Source organism: Canis aureus, chromosome 6, assembly GCF_053574225.1.
Source record: "Canis aureus isolate CA01 chromosome 6, VMU_Caureus_v.1.0, whole genome shotgun sequence".
In the NCBI taxonomy this organism is placed as follows: Eukaryota; Metazoa; Chordata; class Mammalia; order Carnivora; family Canidae; genus Canis; species Canis aureus.
The window spans coordinates 72,762,422-72,780,339 of NC_135616.1; the positions used below are offsets into that span (position 1 = coordinate 72,762,422).

At 39.2% G+C, this 17,918-nt stretch overlaps 1 protein-coding gene across 10 annotated transcripts in view; it reads right to left on the reverse strand.

Moving 5' to 3' along the window:
• The window catches only part of HSD11B1 (hydroxysteroid 11-beta dehydrogenase 1), a 64,963-nt gene that overhangs the window by 25,828 nt on the left and 21,217 nt on the right, over positions 1–17,918 (reverse strand). For 5 of the 10 annotated variants that reach the window (XM_077902241.1, XM_077902236.1, XM_077902240.1 and 2 more), the window contains 2 exons: positions 1,617–1,730; positions 754–884 (listed from right to left, as the gene is read on the reverse strand). In XM_077902241.1, coding sequence (XP_077758367.1) covers positions 754–884; positions 1,617–1,704 — 219 coding nt within the window. In that variant the 5' untranslated portion in view covers positions 1,705–1,730. Of the gene's footprint in view, positions 1–753; positions 885–1,616; positions 2,414–17,918 lie in introns of those variants that run through there. The other 5 variants (XM_077902243.1, XM_077902244.1, XM_077902245.1 and 2 more) reach the window with 3 other exon arrangements.

Here is a 17,918-nt window from a genome sequence, read left to right on the forward strand (position 1 = left end):
GGACCCTAAGGTCATATGACCTGAGCTGAAGGCAGACATTTAACTGGCTGAGCCACCCAGACACTCCAGTAATGGGGGTTTAAATGATAAGTTGCTCACAACCCTGTTTTGATAAAAATGATAGGGATATGTGTGTGTGAGTGTGAGTTCAGTGAATGTGTGTGTGTGTGTGTGTGTGTGTTGTTAAAGGCAACCTGATATGATCTTTGTCCTCTGTCTGAAGTATTTCAGATAGGGTGTAAATAAAGAAATCATCACGGTGCTGGAGTTTAAGTTCATAACTTGTGCTTATGAGTGTCTGTGAATAGATGTATCTGAATTCACTATTAGTACGGATGCTAGTTTCCATGTGGGTAGCCCTAAGTTTGTAAATGTTTGTATCCGTGGGTTTGTGAGTCTGAGTATATGAGAAAGCATGTGTCTGAGAGTCTGAACGGGGATGAGAATATGAAATCATGAGTAGGTACTAGAATTTTGGTATCTGAGCACATATCTATATAATCCATAATTCCATGTGTAAATGTGTGCACATAGGCATGTCTATGAGCATATATGTGTGTGTGTGTGTGTGTGTGCACAGGAACAGGCACTTAAATTCATTATTTTTATATTTCTATGGGTGTTTGAACCTGTGTGTGGGGGTTTGCATCTGTGTATGGATGTGCCAGCTTCTGTGTGTTGGTCTGTGTATGTGAGTATATAATACATCTGGACATGAGGCAGTACATATGTCTGTGGGCACAGAACCCTCACCTTCTTTAGAGTTTCTTTAGACCTTGCTGTCACCACCACATGGGCTCCCATCTTCGCCAGATGATAGGCCATCTGTTCTCCAATCCCCTTGCTGGCCCCTGTGACAATTACTTTCTTTCCTTGGAGCATCTCTGTGAAACCGAAAAGACAGTAAGGCCCATACCCAACTCGGCAGCGGTCTTCCTTCCACTCTGGTTGTGGGCAGCTTTCTCTCAATGTCTAAAGGTTATGAGCCCATATCAACTTTTCTCAAACTGCATAAACCAATGAAGGAATAGTACAAGTCTTTCATAAACATGCTCTGAAATGGAGGTATAGCTTACTGCTCAAAACAGGGCTTCTTGCTGTCCTTCCTAAAAATGTCCATAGACAGATGCTTCAGCTAAAACAATGAAGTTCCAGACATTTCTGGACTCATCCAATTTTACTCAATTGAAATAAAACTCAAAAAGTCATCAAAACACATGTGCTCATAGAGATTCCAGGGATTTTCCCTCACTTCTATTTAGTCATCAACTCCAGAGTCCTTTCTTGCCTCCCACTTATCAGTCTCTCCTTAGAGCCCAATTATCTGGCTGTGTTGTAAATTTTGGAATTACCCTCATTTTTTGCAGGGAATCTGAAATTGCTTTCCATTAAAGGTGCCAAATAAAGCATGGACTATTTGGCAATCTGTTGGCTACATAATTATCCCTCTCCACACCGCTATTACCCGTAGCCCACATCTGAAAGACACAGAAATACAGTCCCACCTCAGGGTTCAACAACTTTGAGGATCAGGAACTAATCTTGATCCTCAGAAATACTCCAGCCACCCCTGTGTTTTTATCTATTCCTCCAAAATTAGATACATTGGTACTTACCTGGTCTGAATTCCTCATTCGCAGAATAGTAGTAGTAGGCCAAGAAGAACCCCAGAAGGGGGGGGAGATATTTTTTCTTAAAAGCCATCAGACAGAGACCTGGCCCGAGGAGCCCTGTAGGACACACAGAGAGAACCTACAGAGCTTTCTACAACCTCCTAGGCAGGCAGCAGCCTCTGAATTGTGACATCAGGGACGGGGGAGGCTGGAGTAGTCTCAGGCAGTGCTAGCCAATTTCCCTGTCAGAGCAGCGATTGGCTTTGGGTGGGATCCCATTCGTCCCTGGCAGCCTGTGTGGTGGATTTCATAATGGACAATGTTTACTCCATTTCATTGAGCAAGAAGAGACTTCCAGATGGCCAAGCTCATGACTGTACAGGACTGGATTCCTGAACATCCCTACCCAGAGCCCATCTTCCTCTTAACACCATTTATGCCAAGAATCAACGGCCTTTCAAAAGTGGTATGTCAAAGGCAGAGAGAAAGTGTGTGCGGGGCTTCTGGGGAAATGTGAGTAATAGCAAAGAGAGCCAAATAGAAGCCAAATCTCACTCTTGGCCCCACCTCCCAGTCGGAAGCAATTAAAAATAACAGCACAAAACAGAAAAATAAGCTTAAGAAAAAAATGCACATCTTGGGGGGGAACAAAAAGCAAACAAGCCATATAAGCCCCACACTCAAGTTCAATGAACAAGTATTACAACATCAAAGGGGAATGCAAGCCAGCCAGAACCCAGATGGCGGGAAACCCAAGACTGGTTCAAGACTCTCAGGCAAGTGCAACGGAACGTACACTTATTACTTTAACAGCAAATAAAGAAGAAATAATGAGTGCCAAAAAAAAAAAAAAAGGCACTAAGCTATTAAACTGGGTTTATAAATGCTATAGAGGAACAAGACACATGAAGATGTAGGGAAGAGGAGATCTGGTCCAGGAGCAAAAATAACTAGCACTATTGAACCAAAATTAGCCCCCAAAGCCCACATACAGCTAAACAATGATCTAGTAACAATCAAAGGATCAGAGATGAAAACCCCTAGTAATTTAGAGTATATCACAGAAATACAGAAATAACCACTTTGGTATGTCTGTAGCAAGAATTCAGTAAGGAACAACCCTCAAAAAAAAAAAAAAAGAATTTAAGATATATTATTGTTAAGTCTTTCAACTTAAAACCAACTAACCAGCCATAAAAATTCCCGCATCATAGGGCAGGTATAGAATTCTGCAAATTATCAAGAGTCAAGAAAACCACTAAACTGTTAGGAAAAGATTGGGTACCTGTGTTTTGGGAGAAGGAATATGAGTTGAGGGCAGGGGTTAGGGGGTTCACACAAGATTAAGAGAAATTGATTTATGACCCAAAGTATAGTATATGGGAACAGTCACTGAGTTCTCACTTCAGGGTAAGGGAAAATAATTTAAGACCCACAGGAGATGAAATAATGTGTCAACAAAGGCTCACAGCTGTGAAGTTCACTTCCAGAAAACAATGGAGATTTGACAACAGTTGAGGGCTAGCTAGTGCTCAACATTTATGGAGGACAAAGTAGAAAAAAAAATGAAGAAAATTCAAGTGGGAAGTTACCTTACATCCTGACATACCTTACACCTTACAAGGTATATATGCATAATTTTATAAAAGACTTTATGCTGTCAAGACATGTTACAGACTAGACTCCATCTTCATCTCCAGAGAGAAGGAAATGTAAAGTTTTATTTTCTTAATACTATCCTATGAATAGCAAAGTTATAGAAAACAATAAAAAGTTGCTTTAAAATATGATGCTGCTGATACGATAGAAAGATAGATGAGGGAACTTTATTATCTGATATAAAAAAAAAAGATTTTAAGGTGTACTACAGGGACACCTGGGTGGCTCAGTGGTTGAGCATCTGCCTTTGGCTCATCCGGGATCAAGTCCCACATTGGGTTCCCCGCATGGAGCCTGCTTCTCTCTCTGCCTGTGTCTCTGCCTCTTTCTCTCTCTCTCTCTCTCTCTCTCATGAATGAATTAATAATATCTTTAAAAAAACTTAAGGTGCGCTACAGAAAGCATAAATTTAAAGAAAGCAAAAATAACAGTAAGATTAACTGCAGGTGGTAGAACATAAAACAAATGCATCAACTATTGATGATTGCTGGCTAAACTAAAAAATGAAGTCCACATTGTGCTGCTCAAAAGACGCATTTAGACACAAACAGGCACATAGAAAAAGACATTTTAATAATTAGTTATTGTGCTAGAAAATAAGGATACAGAGAAAGCATTCAATAAAGTAATTTTCATGAAACAAATGAAATAATTTAACCAATAAAATGTGTTGCTGAGCAATGAGGACATCATGTAATGGTAGATGATATATTAAGTCTTAGCAGTTCTCAAAATTTTTGGTCTCAGGATCCCTTTGCAATCTTAAAAATTATTGGGTATTTCCATTTTTGCGTAGAGGCATACTCTGAGGATATTGTGTGTTTGGTTTCAGACCCACACCATAAAGCCAATATCACAGCCCAAAAGTTTTTGGTTTCCCAGCGCATGTAAAAGCTATATCTCCACTACACAGTATACTATTTAGTGTGCAATAGCATTATGTCTTTAAAATGTCTGTACCTACCTTTTTAAAAATGATTTTATTTATTTATTTGACAGAGAGAGAGGGCACAAGCAAGGTGCACTACAGGCAGAGAGAGAGGGAGAAGCAGACTCCTCACTAAGGAGGGAGCCCAACATGGGGATCCCAGGACCCTAGGGTCATGACCCAAGCCAAAGGCAGATGCTTAACTGACTGAGACACACAGGCTCCCTAAAATGTCTACTGAAAAATACTTTATTGCTAAAAAGTGTTAACTATCCACTGAGTTTTTAGCTAGTTTTCATCTTTTTGCTGATGGAGGGTCTTACCTCAATGCTAATGGCTGCTGACAGACAGATCAGGGTGGTGGTTGCTGATGGTTGGGTGGCTATGGCAATTTCTTAAAATAAGACAATAATAAAGTTTGTCACACTGACTCCTTTTTTTCATGAACAATTTCTCTGTAGTATACAATACTGTTTGATGGCATTTTACCCACAGAACTTCTTTCAAAATTGGAATCAAGCCTCTCAAAACCTGCTGCTGCTTTATCAACTAAGCTTATGCAATATTCTAAATCTTTTGTTGTTATCTCAAAAATCTTCACAGCAGCTTCACCAGGAATAGAATACTTCTTAGGAAACCACTTTCTTTTCTCACCCATAATAATCAGCTTCTCATCCATTAAGTATTCTCATGAGATTGAACCAGTCACCCACATCTTCAGGCTTCACTGCTAATTCTAGTTCCGTTCTATTTCCACCACATCTGCTGTTACTTCCTCCACTAAAGTTTTGAATCCCTCAAAGTCATCCATGAAGGATAGAATCATCTTCTTCCAAATTCCTGTTAATGTTGATATTTGAACCTCTTTCCGTGAATTATGAATGTTCTTTTTTTTAATATATATTTTATTTATTTACTTTAGAGAGGGAGGGAGAGAGGACAACCAGGGGGAGCAGCAGAGGGAGAGGGAGAAGCAGGAGGCCCCATTGCAGGGCTGATCCCAGGACTCCAGGATCATGACCTGAGCCAAAGGCAGATGCTTAACCAACTGAGCTATCCAGGCATCTGAAATATATTTCTTAAATAATAACACTTGAAAGTCAAAATAACTCCTTGATCCGATCCATGGGCTGCAGAATGGATATGTTGTATTAGCAGGCATGAAAACAACATTAATCTCCTTATATGTCTCCGTAAGAGCCCCTTAGGTGACCAGGTGCATTGCCAATGGACAGTCATATTTTGAAAACAATTTTTTTTCCTGAGCAGTAGTTTTCAACAGTGGACTTAAAATGTTCTGTAAATGGATGTGCTGTCTCCCAGGCTTTGTTGTTCCACCGATAGATCACAGGCAGGGTAGATTTAGCATAATTCTTAAGGATCCTAGGATTTTCGGAATGGTACATGAGCATGGGTTTCAATTTAAAGTCACCAGCTGCATTAGCCTTTAACAAGAGAGTTAGCTTGTACTTTGAAGCTTTGAAACCAGGCATTGACTTTTCCTCTTTAGCTATGAAAGTCCTAGATGGCCTCTTCTTCCAATCGAAAGCTGCTTTGTCTACATAGAAAATCTGTTGTTTAGGATAGTCACCTTCATTAATTATTCTCTCTAGGCCTTCTGGATAACTTGCTGCTTCACCTTGCAGTTTTAGGTTATGAAGATGGCTTCTTTCCTTAAACTTTATGGACCAACGTCTGGTCCTTTTGCAGCTTCCTCACCTCTTAGCCTTCACAGAATTGAAGAGAGTTAGGATCAGGCTTTGGCTTAAGGGAAGGTTATGACTGAACTTCTATTCAGATGACTCAAACTTTCTTCATATCAGTAATAAGGCCATTTTGCTTTCTTATCATTCACTAAAGCAGCATTGCTAATTTCCTTCAAGAACTTTTCTCTTGAATCCACAACTGGGCCAACTGGCACAAGAGTACTAGCTTTAAGCCTATCTTGGCTTTCAACATGCCTTCTTCATTAAGGTTAATCATTTCTGGCTTTTGATTTAAAAGTGAGAGATGTGTGCCTCTTTCTTTCACTTGAACACTTGGAGGTCATTGTAGGGTAACTAGTTGGCCTAATTTCAATATTGTTGTGTCTTAGGCAATAGGGAGGCCATCACAGAGGGAGAGAGATGAAGGAACAGCCGGGCGGTGAGGAGTTGGAACACTATTTTTTGATTAAGGTTGCCATATTTACATGAACACAGTTTGTGGAGCCCCAAAACAATTACGATAGTAATATTAAAGATCACTGATCACATACCATGACAAATATAATAATGAAAAAGTCTGAAATATTATGAGAATGATCAAAGTGTAACACAGAGACACAAAGTGAGCAACGTTGCTGATAGACTTGCTTGATGCAGGATTGCCATACACCTTTAATTTATAAAAAACACAATATGTGCAAAACACAATAAAGCAAAAAGCAATAAAATGAGGTATACCTATATGTGGGTTTTACTATTGATACTGATGTATTAGAAATTGAAACTGAGGGGGCACCTGGCTGGCTTAACCGGTAGAGCATGCAACTCGACCATCAAGCCCCACGTTGGGTGTAGAGACTACTTAAAAAAATTTTTTAATAAGTGGATATTCCTTTAAAAGAAATTAATACTGAGAATTTTTTTTAAAAAGTAAGCTCTGTGCCTAACATGGGGCTTGAATTCATGACCCTGAGATCAAGTGTTCCATGCTCTGCTGATTGAGTCAGCCAAGCACGCAAGACTGAGATTTTTTTTTTTAAAACTCAAGAAAATATAACTATACATGTATTATGTTTTGTATTATCACACATCCTGTAGCTTCTAGAAAAGTCATGAAGGAATGAAAAAGAAAAAAGGGCAAATAATGTCTTCATCTGATTATGAAAATAATGGACCTTTCAAACCCCCAGGAGGGTCTCGGGGTTGCCATGGTGCCTCACTTTGACCATATTACGTAATAAACATTGATCCACGGCATGTCCATATCTTCAGGCCTGGTTCTCTCATTAGCTTGTAAGCTCGGGGAGGATATGGACTGGGTCTTTTTATCTTTGTCTCTCTCCTTCTCCCCCAAGCCCTGCTCCAAAATAGGCATTCACCGAACTTTGCTGTTTAGTGTTTCTGAGGTGCTACAGCAATGAGAAGATTACTCTTCCTGCAGCCTGATTTAATCCAGGGAAATCACTGGGATTCAGTATTCTGGTTAGAACCTATCAGCTCCGCTGCCTACTCTCTTCTAGTGGTTCTCAACAAAGTTAAAAAGAGAGAGAGAGAGAGAGACAGATAGACAAAAGGAAATATGACTGTTTCACCCAGCATTTGTTTTGAGTCATATTTTCACTAATCAAGTAAAGTTCCTTTCACTGCCATGGCAACGAAGCTACTCCTTCATGCTGGCTCTCCTTTGTAATGCATCAAGCACAAAAATTTTAGAGCAGACTTTTTCATGAAATACCTAAACACAACCTGGCAGTTTTTAAAAACTCAAAGTGGGTCCTTCTCAGCTGGGGGTACCTATCCCAGCCCAGACAGGAGTTCTGATTTGATCATTCTCACCTGAATAAATGGGTCAAGAAATAACAAGGTGGGAAGAGCAGGATATTGATGGGAAAGAGACCTTGAGATATGGGCCAGATATGGTAGGACTAATTGTGGGTGGAGAGACTGTGAGGAGGGGCAGCCAAAGAGGAATTTCCAGGGATTTGGCATAAATGTGGATCATGAAAGGTGCACCTGTCATATCTGAGGCAGCAACAGCTGTGGGGCTTTTGAGGACTGTTTAGTAGCTTTGTGAAACGATCTCCTTTTTTGAAAGCTAATCCTACCAGGGGAAGAATAGGAAGACCTCAGAATAAAAGGTAGGTGAACCCTTTCATTTTGGAGATTCTCCTTTCCCTGGGAAAACACTGCCAACATGCTGAAACAGGAGAGGATCTTAGCATATTAGAATGCATACATAAAATGCTCCTTTCCTCTTCACCTTTCCCACTCCCGCCCAAATCCAGTTTCTCAGGTCTGATCTTTTAGGAACTCAGTCTGTACCATGGCTGCCAAAATCTCCTCCTAGCGATGGACACAACCATCACTTCATATAATTTTATCTAATATAGCACAGGTTCCTCCTCACTCCTTCCTTTCCTTTTCCTTCTCCAGCATATCTAATGAGGTGTGGAGGAGAGTTTCTTTGTCAACCCTTCTTTTTTTTTTTTAATTTTTTATTTATTTATTTATGATAGTCACACACACACACACACACACACACAGAGACACAGAGAGAGAGAGAGAGAGAGAGGCAGAGACACAGGCAGAGGGAGAAGCAGGCTCTATGCACCCGGAGCCCGACGTGGGATTCGATCCCGGGTCTCCAGGATCGGGCCCTGGGCCAAAGGCAGGCGCCACCGCTGCACCACCCAGGGATCCCTCTTTGTCAACCCTTCTGCACGACCCCACTCCCAATGGACAGATTTTTGTCATCTTTTCTAACTAACGGAATCTCAAGACCAGAGAAAATGAACTAGAAATGAGATACACTGCCTTATGTGTGCTGTCCTGTCTTCATCTGTCACATAGAGTTTGTGGCTGGGAGACTGTGGAGGCAGGCTACCTGGAATCCATTTGTGTGGGAGAGCCAAGAACTTCTTGGGAAAGAACAGATACATGATGAGGCCCAGAACATGGTCTGCTCCCTGCCTCTCAGTGGGAGTGGGGTAGAGATAATTCTAAACATGCTGTAGTTGCAGTTTTTCAGGTTTTTCCTTTGGTCTAACTACTATGGAATGCATCTGAGCATGGAGGAGAGATAGGGCCCACCTACAGTAAGTGAAAAAGTTACTCCCTGGCAACTTTGGTAGAACACGGGTAGCATGAGGAACAATGGAAGAGGCCCACACAGGTGAGAAGGCCGACTCTAGCAAGGCAACCACATGGCTCACACAGCTTTGGCCCATCTCATGTTTTTTTCTTGGTCATTCAGAGTCCAGCTTTCAGGAAGCACATCAAAGTGGCATGGAAGCTTCAGCCAAGAGGGTTTCCTTAGGAAACCCATGCTTCAGCTTTAGAGAGGAGCCACTCCCGTTTGGTGGGAAGTAAGTTTGCCAGATTAGCAGATAGAAATACAAGACACCCAGTTAAATTTGAAGTGCAGAATAAGTTCTTTTTAGGCTATATAATCAACAAATATATATAAACTGATGGGGAACAGGGCTAGCTGAGGACAAAGGACAGCTAATATCCCACAAACGACCCCTACCCAGGATGGGATATGTGTGACATTCCTCAGGAAGCTTCCAGTTGTGTTAATGTTAATGCCTAGCTAGAGGGAAAGCAATCTTTAACTTGGCAATGGCAAGTCCTCCAGTATCTTGTAGGTCCTCCTTACCATATGAAAATCCTTTTGGAATCTCCCTTTTCCTTACCTCCCTCAACTCTGCACGTATATAATCAGCCACTCCTCACAAGCCTGGGGCAGCAGCTTTTCTTGCCCATGGGTCCTGTACCGTACTTTAATAAAAACCACCATTTTGCATCAAAGACATCTCAAGAATTCTTTCTTGATCATTAGCTCTGGACCACACCTATATTCCAAAACTTCATAAACCATGGATATATATAAGTAGCAAATACATTTTGGGGCTATGTATAATCTCAACTATTGTGTTGGGAGGAAAATTTTTCCTATGCCCTTTACGATTCCCCTAGCTAGTCTAAGAATCAAATTGACATAAGACAGATTAACAGGAGAAAGTCAAAACAAAAGTTTAATAACATGTATGCCTCCTGTAGGGATGGGAGAGACTTAGGAAAACTCCCTGAATAGGCTGAAGCTACCCCTGAAATACTATCTCTAGCTAAAGACAAAAGATGTTGTGGGTGGGGAGTCAGCAATGGGAAGTTACGAGGAAGAGCACAGTACTCAAGGGTAAGGTGGTTATGCACATTTAAGTCAATGCTTTCTCCATTGATAACGGTTTCTAGAGAATTAGTCACCCGCTCCTTCCTAGCACAGGGAGAGACCCCCTTACAAATGGAGAATTTTTCCTATACGTGTAAATGTCTCTTACAAAAAGGTAACTCATACTTGGTTTTCAGAGATTTTCTTGTGCCCACAGTTTATTAAAAATAACCAACTTAGAATAATCAGTGTGCCAAAAAGAGTGGTAAAATTTCCTTCCTTATAACGGAATGGGATATACTGATACTAAAACACTATTCATTGTTTATCTGAAATTCAGGTTTTATGTATTCATAGAGATTTATGTATTCATAGAGAGAGAGACAGAGACAGAGACACAGGCAGAGAGAGAAGCAGGCTCCATACAGGGGGCCAGACGCAGGACTTGATCCCGGGTCTCCAGGATCACACCCTGAGCTGCAGGCGGCGCTAAACTGCTATGCCACCAGGGCTGCCTGGCATCCTGTGTTTTATCTGGAAGTCCCAGAAGTGGCACAGAGCTCTGGGAACACTGGGAAACTGAGCCTTAGGTGTGGACAAAACATTCTTGACTATGGCTATTGATAGCAGAAGTCAGACTGCTTCATTCACCTTCACACAATGAAACCCAGCAGCCTGGCCGCTGGCAGCCCCCCAAAAGGGCCCTAAGTAGGAAGGAGGAAAGGGGACATACATGCCACATGGTAGCAGAGGGGAGATTTCACTTGCTAATATTTACTTAGTACTTACTCTGGGTCAGGTCCTATGAGTGAAAAGCAAATAAAATGCTCCAGAAGAAGACAGACAGGGCAGTAAATGAAATGAATAAAGAGCTACTACAGCCTATTATGATAGAAGTCTGTGGTGAGTGTGCTCCTGAGTAGCTCAGTTGGATAAGTATCTACCTTCAGCTCAGATCATGATCCCAGGGTCCTGGGATGGAGCCTGCTTCTCCCCCTCCTCCCTGCTTGTGCTATCTTGGTCACTATCTCTCAATAAATAAATAAATAAATAGATAGATAGATAGATAGATAGATAAATAAATAAATAAATAAATAAATAAATAAATAAATAAAATCTTTTTAAAAATAAAGAAAATCCTAAAAAAGTGAAATCTATGATGGAGGCTGTGGAAGGTGGGATAGAATTTCCTCTGCTCTTCAAAGTCCTTCTGGCTGGACTAGTCATCAAATCGAAGTGAGACAGATTATTGGGAGAAAATCAGGTTTAGTTTTGTACACATGGGGAATCCACACAGACATGATATTCCAGAGACAGTGAGGCAACATGAGGCTTACAGGAGCTAAGAAGAGGGGTGGGGGTCTGAAGATACAAAGGAGGTGGAGGGGAGGTGGAGCATTCGCAGGAGGGTTAAAGGAGATGGTTTGGAAAACAAAGATTGCCCTGTTATACAAATAAGTTTCTTAGGTAAAGAAGAATCTCCTCTATAGCTCTCTTTCTGGTACAAGCAAGCAGTTGAGGGGTAGATAGAGAGCTTTTCCTGAATCTGCTGAGTTTTGACTGCTTTTAACTCAAATTAATGTTCATGGCAAAGTGGCCTATCTTGGGGCAGTCTGCAGGTCCTTCCTCTGAAACTTCCCTGACATTTCACACGTTAAAAGTTGAGCTGATAGTGTCTCAGCTCACTGAACCAGTCCTGACAATAGGTCAGTGTAGCTAAACTCATTTCAGGAGGCGGTCATCCAGTTGTGTCCTCAAAGTTAGGCCAATGGTTCAAGCAATTAGGTATTAAATAAGAGGCATTTCTATGGAAACAAAAGAAAACCAATGGTTAATGATTGAATCAAGTTATAAACCAGTTTCTGAGTTCTGAGGGTAGTTAGTAGAAAAGATTTCTAGATGTCAAGCTTGAAGTGCCTTCAGATACTGTTAGAGCAGCCAGGAACAGATTTTCCTGGTTTGTAGTTTGAATGTCTTTGGTGAGATTTTTGCCCATAGAGTGGCAGGCATGAAGCTGGCCTATATGTGTGCTGCGGTGGTGATTTCTCTGAAGTCTACATCAAGTTGTTCATACTCAGTTTGCAGGGCTTCAGGAAAAACAGCATTTAGTTCTCAAATGAATCCAACTCAGGAAGTAGGAGAAAAATCAAAAACATTAGTTTGGAGGGTTATAGTCAGGCATTAGAGGATACTAGAAGACATCAGGATCTAGTCCAGTTTATAATGAACAGTATTAGAATCTAATATTTACTACTCAGGTCTCTTGTTGAAAGCTATTTTCTCTCTATAGTCACCCCCATTTCTACCAAAGATAGCTGAATAATTTGCTTGCAAAATAAGTCTAGTTTCAAAAACAAGCAAGCTAGCAAACAAAAAATCCTTGGCCTGATAATTTATATAAAAGTAGCAAGAATAGCAGTTGGCCATTATAGGCTTTTTAAAAACCTGTTTTGGGGCACCTGGCTGGCTCAGTCAGAAGACTGTGCAACCCTTGATCTTGGACTCATGGGTTCAAGTCACAGGTGAGGTGTAAAGATTACTTAAAGTAAATAAAACTTAAAAAAAAAAAAAAACCTGTTTTGTTGAAAGTTTTCATAAGATGTATCTAGATTGAATCCTTAACAGTCTTTTGAGGCTAGAGGCCGTCAAATACTTGCCATCAGAATTTGCCTGAAATACCTGTGACTTTGGGTTAATTTTTCTCTTCTTGAAGTCCTCAGAATATTCTGAAGCTTCTGTACCTATCACAAAGTGACTTTACTCAGTACATAGGCTGCTGGGAAGTCTGAAAGCAAGGTACCAGGCTGATATTTCCAAGAGACTTTACCGGGTCTATAAAGTCAGCCTTAGTTCCTTAAAGTTGTCTGGTCACACCTGAGTCTATGTATGTCTCCCTAAAATATGACATTCTAGTCCAAGTCTTGGTAATATAACCAATATTTGTAATTATATCTTGTTATAAAGAGAACAGTTTCTTATCAAACTTCCGCAAATAAATATATTGCCATAAAATATAATACTCACTGAGACATTTAAATTTTGGAGGGACGCAGTTGGGAGGAAAAGATAAATGTTTCAACCAATTATACAAAAGTATAATTTAAAAAAACAAAACAAAACAAAACACACAAAAGTATAATTTATCACATTGCTATAGGTCAGTCAGCTTAAGGGAAAAAGTTTCCTGAAATTTAGAAAACCAAAATATTTAAAAATGTCAGCAATGTTTTAAACCAAAAGTTATAAAAATGACAATTATCAGGCAGCTGGGTGGCTCAGTGGTTTAGTGCTGCCTTCAGCTCAGGTCGTGATCCTGGGGTCCCGGGATCGAGTCCCACATCAGGCTCCCTGCATGGAGCCTGCTTCTCCCTCTGTCTGTGTCTCTGCCTCTCTCTGTCACTCATGAATAAATAAATAAAATCCTTTAAAAAAATGACAATTATCCTCTTCATTCAGTCCCAAGGTATTAATTAATTCTTTGAATCTCGTTTTTCTGCTAGTTTTGGAAATTCTTATCTAGTTCAATTTTATGCTCTTAGAAACCTGCCCTGTACTCAAGAGATTTGCTATGAATCTCACTTAAAATGAAACACATTTGCAACAGCATTGAAGTAAACCAGTAACTATAAATGACAAGACCTACAAATGACCATAGTTAAAAATCTGATTAGACTTCATTACAATGCAATCGACAAATAAATTTGGTTATTTCTGTGACATACAGCACTCCAAGATAATAACATACTAGCACATCGGATTTCTAGGAGTTTCATACAATTTTTAGAAGCTTAGTTTAATAATATATCTACATAAATATAACCCAAGAGGATTTAGTATTACTTATTTGACAATGTTTCCCCTGTAATTTAACATGCCAAATAAGCCTCCTTAATTTAATTTCTCTCAAAATCTTTGGAATGTTCCAGGAGTGCTCTGGAACACTCCAGGTAGATTGTGGTCAAAAGATTTCATTTTAGAACTTCATTTTGGGATCATAAATTATTATGAAACAATAGTTTACTATATATTCAACCAAATTGACAATAAAAGATTTTAAAGGCAAATACAGAAGGTTAGCCTTTTAAATATTAAGACTCAGTTTTCTTAAGTAATCAGACTTGATAAATAAAGGAAATTATTTTGGCAAAATACACAGTGCTTGTTTTCCGGGAGGATAATTTTAAAGGTAAAGAAAAACTTTTGTGTATAACTTCTTATTAAGAGCAGACCAATAGTTCAAGAAAACTTTGTCCTTTTATCAAAGAGAAAGACAAAATTTTAATTTTGCTTCAGTGTATTTTTAATATTACTCATTTACTTGCTGAAATTGTCTCTAATCTTAGCCAATACTAACCACACATAAAATTCCTTTCCAGATTCTTTTTCTGTAAATCTTCTGCAACATGGTTACATTCGGATTTTGTTCTAAGTTTTCCCTCTTTAAATAACCAGCCTCACTTTAGGACAAAATTCCTTTCTTTTCCCTCAACAAAAATGTGTTCCCATTCCTCATGCTTCCTTTTTTTTTTTTTTTTATCCCCAGACACACATCTTACTTTCCTTGCATACAAAGTTATTTCCTTTATTATTTTCAGTAGCCTTAATTATATTTATTAAAAATTTCTCTTAGAAACCTTAATTTCTAATGAAAACTAAATAGTAAGCAATTTGTGAGCTATTATACCAGTATTCTTTAGGTTGGCAAATTTATGAATACATTTTATAATTTCTAGAAACGTGTGCGTTTTCATAGTACAATCTTTCATTAAAGCACAAATCATGTTTACTAGCAGACTTGAATTTATCTTTAGTTTCTCTGTAATAAGACAAAAATAGTTAAACAAATGTTCAGTATTTAATGTTTTATTCTTTTATCTGATTTGGAAATGATCTAGATGTTTAAAAAATTTAACAATGTGTCATTTAACTTAGCAAAAATTTATGAAGTTTCAGGTTATGGAAGATTTTGGAAGCTATTTAAAAGTTTACCTACAAACCTTTTAATCTTATTTACATCTGTTTAATTTACTTGTTCTTAACAATTGTGTTTAGATTACCCACAAAACATCATGAGGCATTAGACAAAGTCCATGATTATTTGAAGATTGTTTTTTCTTTTAAGAAATTTTGCAACAGAAATATCCCATGAACTCATTTGACTTTCAGTAAAGATAGGTAGAATGAAAGTTTTACATTTAATGCTGATAACTCTAAAGATAAATCCATTTTCATTAAACTAGCAACTTCAAATCAGCTCTATAATACTGAATATTTTCCCAGATCATGTGAACTGGAAAAGCATTTGAGTTAGTTTCCCTTTCTGAGTTTTAGAATGTCCAAGTTTTACAAATGCTTGCCTTCAACCAACTAAAAGAGCTTTTTGGCCAATTAATTTTAGCAATACCACCTGGAGGTAGAGAAACTATCTCATGTTTACAACATATATACAACACACTGAGATAGAAACAAAATCTTAGAGCTTTTGTTTTCACTAATATTTGTGGAGAGGACAGAAAAACCCCATTTTTAAATACCTCCCTCTATTTCTTTTTTCCTGATGAAAAACCCTCTTAAGTTTGTATTTCAGGGGGCACCTGGGTGGCTCAGCCGAAGCATCTGCGTTGGGCTCAGGTCATTGTGATCTCAGGGTCCTGGGATGGAGCCCCTGAGTAGGGCTCCCTGCTCAGCAGCTGAGTCTGCTTCTCCCCCTTCCTCTCCCTCTGTGATCTCTCTGGCTCTCACTCTCTCTCAAATAAATACATAAAATCTTAAAAAAAAAAAAAAAGTATAGCTTTAGGTCCTAGAGAAGATGGTACAAAATTTGCCTCACAAGGACACAGAGTAAGTATCCAAGTTCTCTCCAAGGTAGAGACTGGGAGCATATCTCCCTATTATTAGAGGTGTTGGAGTCTGGGCATTAGAGCCATTTTAGCAGTTTTTGTTTTAAGAAGCCCCCCCCCCCCTTTTTCCTTCGGTCTCCAGTACAGGTGGGCTGTATTTGCTTTTCAAAGACATGATAATATTTAAAATTTCAAGGGACAGAGAAAGAATGCAAAATGTTTTTTCCCCTTGAATTTCAGGGTAATTGCTATGAACAATTCACCTTTTTTTTTTTAATACAAGGGAATTTTGTTTGATATTCTGTTTATATCTACAAACATTTTGAAAGGAATATGTGAGGTTTGGGGATTAGTAAAGATGGGTGGGCTTTGACTTCTATTTTTAGCGTTGCATTTCTGTTTTTTTTTTTTTTTTTTTTTTGAGCTTTGTAAGACAAAGACAGTTGTTGCTAATTCCCCCAAAGAACTGGATTAGAGCCTGAATATCAAGGGACTGGCCTCCTTTTTAAACTAAATTTGCTTCTTTATATCAGGGGGATTTTTAAGTAAAATGGGAATCAAAGACTTATGCCTTTGTAAAATCTATATAAAGCACTTCAACATAAGCGTTTTTCCTGGGTACACAATTTAACCTTGGCTTCTATTAGTCCCCGAATATTAGCCTTTTGAGATCATTTGTAGGAAGGCCTAGGAGAAATTTTGGTCCTGTTTCCTCTGTGAAAGGGAGGTTATGAATAGTCATCAACCAATTCCTCTCTAAATTTGGTAGGATTTTTCCGGGGGGGATAAAAAAAGGCTTTACAATTTAAAAAGATCTGCTGCTACCCAGAGGAAAGAATTCTTCTGCAGTGGGGGATCTAGGATACACCTGGAAAGGCCATGGCACAAGAATGCCTAAAGCCGGCAGATCCTGAATATAGAACCCCGGGAGGTAGGATCAAAGCCAGCCTCACTGCCAAACTTGGGTGTTTTTATTAAATTCATTTCCTGGCATTCAGCATTTACACCTGAATACTGAATATAGCATTTACAACCTGCATACTTTGAACCTAGAGAATAGACTGTACATCTCATAGGGAAAGGGAAGTTAAAAACAGGTAGATCTTAGGAAATTTTGCACTGAATGTGGACATTTATTTTTGTCTTAAGTCTAATTTGTTCTTTTGTCAAAGGAATCCCTAAGGCTAGCTGTTATACTAATAAGACAACTGAGAACTCTCTGTAAAGAAAATTTTTCTTTTAAATATAGCCAATTTAAAGGATTCGTCATCTGGCCATTGAGAAGCAGGATCTACTAAGAGCGACGCAAACCAATAAGCCTTTGAATATCTTCACCAAAGACACAAGAGACATTCAAAGAGTGCATAGATGGGACACCTGGGTGGCTCAGTGGTTGAGCATCAGCCTAGATCTGGGATCTAGTCCCGCATTGGGATCCTTGTGGGAAGCCTGCTTCTCCCTTTACCTATGTCTCTGCCTCTCTCTCTGTGTCTCTCATAAATAAATAAATAAAATCTTAAAAAAAAAAGAGGGCATAGATGATGCCGCCCCCATGATCCAAAAGTTTATTCCCAGGATTAGTTTAAGAAAGAAAAGGTCTTCCCTGGACAGGCAGTAAGGATGGTGTACTGAAAATGGCATCTCTGGTCTCCCACGAAATCATAATGATGTAGTTCTAAAAGGCAGGTGAGGTTTGGTGGGGTGAGGTCCAGAGCTGACAACCATGAAAGATTTCTTAAGACGTCTTTAGTGCAAAAAGGTGGCTTTATTAAAGAGCTGCTGTGCCAGGGTTGTAAGGGGTAGCTGATTATATACTTGGGAGTTGGGAGAGGTAAAGAAAAGGGAGATTTTCAAAAGAAATTTCATATGCTAAATGAAGACGATTTACAAGATGCTGGAGGCCTCGCCATTGTCAAGGTAAGGTTGTTTCCCTTCTAGCAAGGCATTAACATTAAGACAGTTGGGAGTTTCCTAGAGGAATGTCATACATATCCCACCTAG